The 10,523-nt window shown below is 39.8% G+C and overlaps 2 protein-coding genes and 1 long non-coding RNA gene across 3 annotated transcripts in view; 1 reads left to right on the forward strand and 2 right to left on the reverse strand.

Annotated features, from left to right (window-relative positions):
• Window positions 1-10,523, reverse strand: part of LOC306970034 — a 224,332-nt gene that overhangs the window by 110,256 nt on the left and 103,553 nt on the right. The window lies entirely within an intron of this gene.
• On the forward strand, window positions 167-9,204 carry ankfy1 (ankyrin repeat and FYVE domain containing 1). Its single transcript, XM_079565833.1, has 25 exons — window positions 167-205; window positions 1,653-1,860; window positions 1,942-2,060; window positions 2,804-2,939; window positions 3,021-3,144; window positions 3,403-3,552; window positions 3,615-3,780; window positions 3,857-4,061; window positions 4,142-4,210; window positions 4,299-4,501; window positions 4,631-4,728; window positions 4,839-5,040; window positions 5,147-5,245; window positions 5,541-5,694; window positions 5,835-6,003; window positions 6,085-6,203; window positions 6,296-6,452; window positions 6,520-6,720; window positions 6,800-6,976; window positions 7,056-7,203; window positions 7,283-7,373; window positions 7,452-7,576; window positions 7,655-7,801; window positions 7,886-7,976; window positions 8,060-9,204. Exons 1-25 carry the CDS (start codon window positions 196-198, stop codon window positions 8,190-8,192), a joined length of 3,501 nt encoding a protein of 1,166 aa, XP_079421959.1. The 5' UTR covers window positions 167-195; the 3' UTR covers window positions 8,193-9,204.
• Window positions 9,254-10,468, reverse strand: cyb5d2 (cytochrome b5 domain containing 2). The gene is made up of 4 exons (XM_079565853.1): window positions 10,166-10,468; window positions 9,908-10,048; window positions 9,637-9,823; window positions 9,254-9,429 (listed from the first exon to the last, which is right to left on the reverse strand). The coding sequence occupies exons 1-4, from the start codon at window positions 10,404-10,406 to the stop codon at window positions 9,261-9,263; spliced, it is 738 nt and encodes a 245-aa protein (XP_079421979.1). The 5' UTR covers window positions 10,407-10,468; the 3' UTR covers window positions 9,254-9,260.

Raw genomic sequence — 10,523 nt, forward strand, 5'->3', positions numbered from 1 at the left:
GCCATTAACCTTAATATTTTTGAGGATGTATTCAAATATATGGGTTGTAATTTTAATAGAAATACTACTACTAATTAAATTTTAAAAATCCGATATGAGCCTTTACTGGAGTTCCGTGAACGCGGCAGTGCTACGCTGTGTCTTCAGTCATATCGCGATAGACACCGTCAGGCCACAGAGCCAGGGCCGAGCAACATGGCGGAAGGTATGAGATTGAATTTTTGGTCTTTAACACAGCCCTTCACCTTGTTATGCAGGTTCAACAGTTTGTTTGTCGCACGTGCATCGCGTTACTCTATTGTGACAGCGCTGCGTTACTGAGAAAACGCCGTATGTGGGGCGTTTGGAAACTCAATTCTCTTGGTGCTCGTTATGTTGCTAGCTGGTTTTAAAGCTGAGTTAGCCGAACTGAGCAAGTCAGGGTGGGTTTTAATGAGCTGGATAGTGGGAACATTTTGTTTTCATTGCAGGCAGTTGTGTATCGGAGGTTATGTATCTGATTTATCGATGCCTTCAGTGAACGAGAACCGCGTATTACTCTGGAGCCTCTGCATAGTGATACAACCTTACCATATTTTTTTGTGATCCTGGCAAAATCTTATCCTAAGATCAGGTAGATCAGTAACTCTTAGACACATGACAAGATGATCATATAGTCCTTATTAATCTTATTTTACAGCAGGACTAGTACTCTCAACAAACTGCAGATTTTATATCACTCTCATCATGTAAGAAAGACATGGTTCACGTGAGTCAAGGCTGGTGTACGAGGCAAAACGACACACCTTTTATTTGATTGCTCTATAATGCGTTGACTTTTAGTAGATACGCGTGCTGTATGTTTGGCAGCAGTGCTGCTGCTCCTCAGAACCACCCTTCCTGTAGTAAGCTGATCAGTTGGATCTGAGAAACACCCCTATCCGAGTGTACCTCATGACCAGAAGTAAGGCTTTACGAGAAAGGACAAGTAATGTGCTTTCTCAGCATTATTTCGTCACTAAAACATTCTAGTTTAAAAGGAAGGAAAGGGATTCTGTAGACTCAGCTTTCAGCCCAGGCGAGGATTATTTGTCGTTTTAGCCTTTTTCTTCTTTCACCTCTTCATTGTTTATTTATTTATTTTTAAGGTTGTAAATTGTGAACATGCAAACCCTTCACATTAAGAACTTTCCATAATTAATTTCACTGTAATAACAGAACGTTATTACATTGAATGAATAGGCAAGGCAAGGCAAGTTTATTTGTAGAGCACAATTCATACACAAGGCAATTCAAAGTGCTTCACAGTTGCATAAATATAAGAAAACAAATACAATCAATAAAAACATCAACATAGAATTAATCAATTACAATAAGAGGCAAGAGTGCAGATAAGATTCTTTCAGTTATATGCATTTTTAAGTCTTGTTTAGATTCGCTCTGTCTTGAGCACTATTTTTAAGTCTTGTTTGGACTCGCTCTGTCTTGAGCACTATTTCGCTCTGTCTTGAGCACTATTTTTAAGAATATAATGCTTAACATACACATAACATGCACTGTCTCTCCAACATTAACATTAACATTGTTCTATTTACTATATTGAATATGCTGGTCCTTGTCTAATCTTTTATTTGTGTTTTTTTTGTTTGTTTATTCTCTGCTCTGGGGTACAGAGGAGGTGGCCAAGCTGCAGAAGCACCTGTCCCTGCTCAGGCAGGAGTATGTGAAGATGCAGCAGAAGCTGGCCGACACAGAGAGGCGCTGTGCGGTGCTGGCGGCTCAGGCACCTGGTCAGAGCTCCACTGGCCAAACATCTGCAGATACCTTCATCAGCCGTTTACTGGAGATAGTGGCTGATCTTTACCGGCAAGAACAATACAGGTGTTGATAACTGTCCGGCTGTTAATAACTGATACAACTGAAGGACACCCAGCTTAACAAGAACTTGCTTTGTTTTTGTAGTGACCTGAAGGTAAAGATGGCTGGTGAAGAGCTCTTCGCCCACAAGTTTGTGTTGGCAGCACGCAGTGACGTCTGGAGCCTGACTAACATGTCCTCAACATCCGAACTGGACCTAACTGGTATTTCTATTCTTTCCTGAACTCTGTCGTACACCAAGACTATTTACAGTTTCATTTAGATCCAACAGCCTCACATTACAGACTTAATTAAGAGTTTTGTCGCAGCTTTGTATTGTTTCAGTAATTACATATACAGTAAGATGGTGTTTGTCTCCCAAGCTCAATAGGATTAGTCCCATGAGTCCTGAAAGTGTTAAAACAAAGTGGATACACCTGCAGTTATGTCCCGGTAAAACCGCTTTGCTCTTTGTGGGCCAGCAGTCCTTGTGCTCCTGCGGCTACTGGGTTGTTTAGTGTCTCATGACACATGACAACCAAGCTACTTCTGAGTCCAAACTGTTGAAAGTTCCAACAGCAAAAAACAGCGACTTTATCTTAATGTCCGGGCAAATTAACGACAAATAAAAGGCCAAAAACTGTTTTGCAACTTCTTTGTGGAAAAAATATTTGATAAAGTCAGAAAAAAATTACTAAATAAAATCCAGAGTAAATCAGATGTTTAGAAAGAACCTTGTACAAAGCTCTGAGGCCGATTAAAATCAGCTAAATCCCATTATAGTGAATAGGACTTAAGTTCCATTGGACCCAGAAGTAGAACTATGACATAATCACTTAGCAAGCACAGCTGAGGATAGAAGTGTTTTCTATTTCTATTATAGTTATAGTGTTGTTTTAACTTGAAAATCAAAGTGTCCTAAACTAGAGCAATGCAAGCTAAGTATTTTTACTGGCTCTGATTTAAGATTGCAAACCCGATGTTGCCATCGCTATGTTACGTTGGGCGTACACGGATGACTTAGAACTTACTGAAGACGATGCCTTTCTTATCGACCTAATGAAGCTGGCTAATCGTTTTCAACTTCAGTTGCTTAGAGAGAGGTCAGTGAACAGATTTAACATTGGTGTAATACATTGTCTTGCAAGATTATTGTATACTAAAATATTTGTCTTCATACATAGATGTGAAAAAGGCGTAATGTCCTCTGTAAACGTCAGAAACTGCATACGATTCTATCAAACGGCAGAAGAACTAAACGCGACCACATTGATGAACTATTGTGGAGAGATTATTGCCAGTCACTGGGTAAGCTTTTCTAATTATTTTAATGGAATTATTTGTAATTGTTTTATTTGTATTGAGTGTAATTGGGCATTGTATGTTATGTCATGTTGTATGTTATAAGATATTTATAATTTTAAGCTGTAGTGCTTTTTTCTCCCCATTTACAACAGTATAAACCTTAAAACAACAAATCTAGTACATGATTGTTTTGATGATGAGTTTTATCTGACAGTTCATGCATCTGTTTCCTACTGGTATTTACTTTTTCTGCTTTTTTAGGATGACCTCAGAAAAGAGGATTTTAGTACCATGAGTGCCCAACTTCTGTACAAAATGATCAAGTCTAAAACCGAGTATCCTCTTCATAAAGCCATCAAAGTGGAGCGAGAAGATGTGGTTTTTCTCTATCTCATTGAAATGGATTCACAGGTTAGTTCCCCGCATCATTCTGCTTAAGTATTTTTTTTTCTTACTTTAATTTTCTATTGTAGTTACCTGCTAAGCTAAATGAACTAGATAACAACGGTGATCTGGCACTCGACCTGGCACTTTCACGGAAATTGGAGAGCATTGCCACTACCCTTGTAAACAACAAGGCTGATGTGGATATGGTGGATCAGAGCGGCTGGAGCCTGCTGCATAAGGCCATTCAGAGAGGTCAGGAGTTGGTTTGTATACAGAACTTCCAGACAGATTGCCTGATTGCTAATTTTTTGGGTTTTTTTCATACTAGGTGATGAATTTGCCTCGATATTTCTAATTCGCCACTCGGCTCAGGTGAATGCTGCCACTGTGGGTGCTGTCGAAACACCTTTACACTTGGTGTGCTCTTTTAGTCCTAAAAAACACTCTGCAGAAGTAATGGCCGGCATGGCACGCATTGCAGAAGCGTTACTTAAGGCTGGAGCCAACCCTAACATGCAGAATAGCAAGGGCAGGTAAAGTACAGCAGTTGAACTTTCCTTAATGAAAAAGATATTCATTCTAAAGATTTTGTTTCTATGTTGTTTGTGTCCAGAACACCTCTACATGAAGCTGTAGCGTCAGGAAATGAGCCAGTTTTCAACCAGCTTCTTCAATGCAAACAGTAAGAAGATGTATATGTGGTTAATGTGAAACATCAGTGTGAAAAAGGGCTATTCTGCTATGCTGTTGATATTTTCTTGTTTTATTAGACTTGACCTGGAACTTAAAGATTACGAAGGCAGCACACCATTGTGGCTAGCCTTGCAGTATATCACGGTTTCTGCAGATTCCTCTGTAAACCCATTTGAAGATGATGCTCCTGTAGTAAATGGCACTTGCTTTGATGAGAATAGTTTTGCTGCACAGCTTATACAAAGAGGGAGCAACCCTGATGCACCTGACATAACCACAGGTAAAGTATATAAGGGGCTGTTAACACTGAACTTCAAAGTCACCTGGCTGGTGTCAAAGCATTAGTTTTATGCAAGTTTATTAGATCTTGTTTGATTATTTGCCTTTTTTTCTCCATTTCCCTTCATAGAAAATTGCTTGTTGCAGAGAGCAGGTCTAGCATACAATGAGGCAGCAGCACTTTTCTTAGCTACACATGGGGCAAAGGTGAATCATGTAAACAAGTTGGTAAGTATGAACTTCTGGGGATTTTGCATATTACGTATTTTATTTGTGATGCATCTTTAAAAAACAAACATTTGGAGCAGACATGTGTAAAATCTTTGGAATACTCCTAGGGTGAAAGTCCACTTCATACGGCCTGTCGCTGTGGCCTTGCAAATTTAACTGCAGAGCTGCTCCAGCAGGGCGCCAACCCCAACCTGCAAACACAGAAAACGCTGCCTGATGACAGCCATGAAGTGTCTATGCAGACCCCGCTACATATGGCAATCGCACACAATCACCCAGATGTTGTTTCAGTCATTCTTGAACAAAAAGGTTTGGAATACATTTTTACATCAACTATTGATTTTGTTAACATCTATTTTATTTCTACATTAGTTATTTTAGTCATTAGGTAATGTGCTAAATTGTTATGTTGCAGCAAATGCTCTTCATGCCACAAACAACCTCCAGATTATTCCTGACTTCAGCCTCAAAGACTCAGTTGACCAGACGGTGCTTGGATTGGCACTGTGGACAGGTACAGTGCTCACAGTACAGTGTGTTTCTACTTGCATCTCTCTAATATATCATGAGAACCTCACCTCATGATGACCTGACATGTGTCTCAGTCACTCCCATTAGGAGGCAGAGACTTTAGTGACCTTTATGATGTGGTCAGATGCACATCAGAATCAGACGCCTTTTCCTTTTAGAACTTTAGGTATATTCATGAAGGGGTCAACTCTTTTCTGAATACTAGCTCTGCTATATGTTTAAAGAAAAAACTATAGACATGCATAAAACCTTGAAGTAACACTTCTCTTTTCTTATAGGCATGCACACCATAGCAGCACAGCTGTTAGGCTCAGGGGCATCAATTAATGACACTATGTCCAATGGACAAACCTTGCTTCACATGGCAATCCAAAGACAAGACAGTAAAAGTGCACTTTTTCTTCTCGAGCACCAGGCAGACATCAATGTAAGGTACGTTTTTATATTACACCAGACTATAGATTTAACCTGGATAAAAAATAAGAGGTAAAGGTCACAACATGTTTGTTATTTTTAAACGTAAGCAGTAATATATGCTACAACCACATTTTTGCTGATGATCCCTGCTATAGGACTCAAGAGGGACAAACAGCACTGCAGTTAGCCATCAGTAACCAGCTGCCTCTGGTTGTTGATGCTCTTTGTACAAGAGGAGCCGATATGTCTGTTGTTGATGATAAAGGAGATCCACCACTGTGGCTAGCTCTGGTCAATGGTTTGGAGGATATTGCATCCACCCTGGTGAGATAATAAATAAATGCATTTCTGTTTAGAAAATGGTTCATATTTTATTTTAGGATGTTTATCAATGCTCCCTTTTAGGTCCGACATGGATGTGATGCCACTTGTTGGAGCTCGGGCCCCTCCAGTTGCCAGCAGACACTTTTGCACAGAGCTGTTGACGAGAATAATGAGGTCATTGCTTGCTTTCTCGTACGCAGGTATACAACAGCTGCATATTTAGACAAGTATTTTGTTGTACAATTATTACTGTCTATTGACCTTGGTGACATGCATTTCTATACATTTCTAGTGGATGTGACGTGAACAGTCCCCGGAGACCAGGACCTAATGGAGAAGGAGATGAAGAAGCCCGAGATGGACAAACACCTCTACACCTGGCGAGCAGCTGGGGCTTGGAGGAGGTGGTGCAGTGCCTTCTGGAGTTTGGAGCAAATGTTAATGCACAGGTAAGTTAGTTAGTTCAGTTGTGTATTTTGAAGTATGGAACAATACAGCAAGTGTCTTTGTTGTTAGGATGCAGAGGGGAGAGCTCCCATTCATGCTGCCATCAGCAACCAACACAACGTGATAATACAGTTACTTATTTCCCATCCGGATATACGTCTCACCATTCGTGACCGTCAAGGAATGACCCCTTTTGCCTGTGCCATGACGCACAAAAACAACAAAGCTGCAGAAGCTATTCTTAAGCGTGAGCCTGGTGCTGCTGAGCAGGTGATCCAGTCAGAAAGCATTGTTTGGTTGACTATTTTACTAAGAACATGGTGGATGACTTTTGCCCTTGTTTCTTTAGGTGGATAACAAAGGACGCAATTTTCTTCATTTAGCTGTGCAAAATTCTGACATTGAAAGTGTCTTGTTCCTTATAAGCGTCCAAGCAAATGTCAACTCCAGAGTTCAGGATGCAGCCAAACTAACCCCTCTCCATCTGGCTGTCCAAGCTGGCTCTGAGATCATTGTTAGGAACTTGGTATGTCTATACATCAATACTCATACTAACTTGCTAAAACTGGGATTAGGAAACACTGATGCATGTTTCTTTATTTTAGTTACTAGCTGGTGCCAAAATCAATGAGATGACCAAGCACAGACAGACTGCTCTACATTTAGCTGCCCAACAGGACCTTTCCACCATTTGTTCTGTTTTGATAGAAAATGGTATTGACTTTGCTGCTGAGGATGAAAATGGTAACAATGGTATGTGTTTTAACTTTAACTGAAAACATGCATGTTTTAGTACCAATAGAGGAGAAGTTAAGAATTGTTTTCTTTGCAGCTCTACATTTGGCTGTGATGCAGGGCCGCCTTAACAATGTTAGAGTGCTTCTCACAGAGTCCACTATTGATGCCGAGGCCTTTAATCTCAGGTATTTTCCTTTTGTTATACCTTGCCATGCCATAATGTTCCATATGGTATAATGTATGTTGCCGTTAATTATCCCAAGGGGTCAGTCACCAATGCATGTATTGGGCCATTACGGGAAGGAGAACGCGGCCGCTATTTTCGAATTGTTCCTGGAGTGTATGCCTGAATATCCACTGGACAAACCAGACAATGAAGGGAACACAGGTACTCTAGTCTATACAAATGTAGTTTGTTTGCTTCGAGTTATTATGGAAAATGAGTAAATGCTTGTTTGTTTTGCAGTTCTTCTACTGGCATACATGAAGGGAAATGCTAATTTATGCCGGGCCATTGTTAGAGCAGGAGCCCGGCTTGGCGTCAATAATAATCAGGGCATTAACATTTTTAATTACCAAGTTGCAACCAAACAGTTGCTCTTTCGCCTTTTAGGTCAGTTACTTAATACAATCTTGCTTTTATCATACATGCTTGTACTTGCTTGAGTTGATAAATGCGTAATTTTATTTGATTTAGACATGCTTTCCAAAGAGCCCCCTTGGTGTGATGGATCAAACTGCTATGAATGTGCTGCCAAATTTGGTGTAACAACACGAAAGCATCACTGGTACGGTTTTCGTCTTTTATACTTTATTACAGTGTAAACGTCTATTGCACATTTTATAATTGTCGTTTTGTTTTTCTTTGCAGCCGCCACTGTGGGCGCCTTTTGTGCCACAAGTGCTCAATAAAGGAGATCCCTATAATTAAGTTTGATTTGAACAAGCCTGTGAGGGTGTGCGACATCTGCTTTGATGTACTAACTTTGGGAGGGGTATCGTAATGACAGTGTCTCAATTTCCTGAACTCAAAATTGCCCTGCTCTTGCTCGGCCTAGTATTGGACAGTTATTCGTGAGTACAAGAACGTCAGTAGCAACAATAACAAGCGGGAGTTTTGGATCACCGTCTCGATTCTTTAGGAGTATGAGAAAAAATATTACTTTAAACTACACAATATCTTCCAACTTTGACTCCCCATATTGGCCACTTTCTGTAGCCGACATCTGTTGTAATTTCAAATTCAGTGATTGTTTTGAAAGTTGCTAGTTGCACATTTTATATTACCCCCTGAGGCTATTGTCTTAAAAGAACACAAGTCGACTCAAATGTAAAGAAGAAAAATGAAATATTGACCAATATTGGACCAAGATAAATGTTATACTCTATTTAAGCCATTCTTGTTTTAAGATTTTGCAAATTTGGGTGGACAATGAAAAGTAAGTGGCATGCATCCCTTTATTGACATTCCATGTGTGACATTTTAAACCGGATAGATCAGATACAAAGAAACTAGATAATGTTCAGAGGTTTTTGTATACAGAACCACACCCTTATCAAACCGATCAGTTGTGTGTCACATCTCTCAACTTGTTCTAATACTTTCTACTTTGACATTTAACACAATCATAATCCCTCAAATCAAGTTATTTGTTTTTAATTCATTTCCAAGCCTAACGGGTGCACTTTATTAAGATTTCATGACATTTCATTCTGATCATCTGGGAGAAAGGGGAGATGCGGGATAGCCAGGTAACGGGGCTGATTTAGGTATTGTTAAAATGTACAGATAAATGTGTAATATTTTTGACCACTACAACAGTTTTGTACCTAATGCAGTTTGTGCTTGTCATTGTGACAAATCTAAATCTAGCCTCTGTTAATCTTTTATGCACATTGTTTAATCTTTTATGCACATTGTATTGTATCTGTATGCTCAAATATCTAGCCGGTCTCTTCTGATGTATCCTTTTAGAGAAAGGGGGGACAACTTTACATAAAGGTTATCAAAGACAAGTGTGGTTTTGGTCTCATCTTTTGTTTCACTTGAATGGTTCCGGAATATTCACAAACTAATCGTCTTCAACAAGACATGATGACGAATATAATGGGCAACTTTCATATTTCTTTAAATTAGGATCATCATCAGAGGGGTTTTCAACACAGACACAACGTGCACCACGGGATCCAGGGATATAGAGCTGTCTTGGAACACCTGTCCACGTTCTCTCCACACCACCACTGGAAAAAGAAAACAAAAAACACCTGTTATAGTTAACAAGGGCTGGCTTTGACAACTGGCAAAGGGACTACCTATGAGAATTAGCTTTTTCTGCTAACTTGGGGACATTTACATTGTATAATGTTGATTACTGTGCATTGTCCCTTTTCAAAAAAAAAAAAAGAAGAACTTGTGCGGTCTAGTTAAGTGGTAGTTTCAGTGAATACCTTTTGGTAGAACACCACACTCTTCCTCCAGTAGAGGCACTCCATTCTGAATTGCATGGTGGAAAGCGAGCCTTGCCAGCCTCAGACTGCGCTTTGAGTCTGCGGCCCTCAGCCAGTGATGCCTCGACCTGCAGCAGAGTTTCTGTAGGCTGTCCAGTAGCGGTGTAATACCTCCCAATTACAAAACCTTAATTAAACACATAATGATAAGTATCTTTCACTTTCACAGACCTAAATGTGAATGTGCTTTTCTTGAAGATGCTACACATACCTATATGTTTGTATTCCCTGTGGTAAAATGACAACCAATCGTATAAAGCAACCACCTGCAATGGAGGCACACTGGACACATCATCTGTCAATTCACTTTCTGTGAAATCCCCGGTGATGAAAGACAGTGAAGCATCTTTTCCTGAAAAGATTAGAAATATAATGAAATAAAAAATATATATATTTAAGATAAACGGCCCTTTGCCCTGCGTAGGCACGGAGAACTTTTATTATGGTAATAATCAAGTTAACAATTCACCTGCCATAAAATGATAAGCCCCTCCTGGACCATAGTGCTTCTCCCCTTTGTTTACGTCAAAAATCTGGCCTAGCAAGGCTAGGTAAAGGCCTTTGCTGCCTTGCTTCCCATTGTAAAGTGATAATTCATCAAGTCCAATATTATATGCAGCTTTATTTCCAAACGTGAAAGACCACTCACGTGGAAAAAATATCACTGCCAGTAGAACAGATACAAACGCGACCAACGCACAGCGTAACATCGTAATCGTCTGATAATATCGCTGATTTCTGGGAGAGTTTCATGTCTATTTCTAATTTAACTATGTTATTATAGATCCACGGAGCAGGTGCTTCCTGTATATTAGATCTGCGCAGGC

Source organism: Gobius niger (genome assembly GCF_951799975.1).
Source record: "Gobius niger genome assembly, chromosome: 11".
Lineage (NCBI taxonomy): Eukaryota > Metazoa > Chordata > Actinopteri > Gobiiformes > Gobiidae > Gobius > Gobius niger.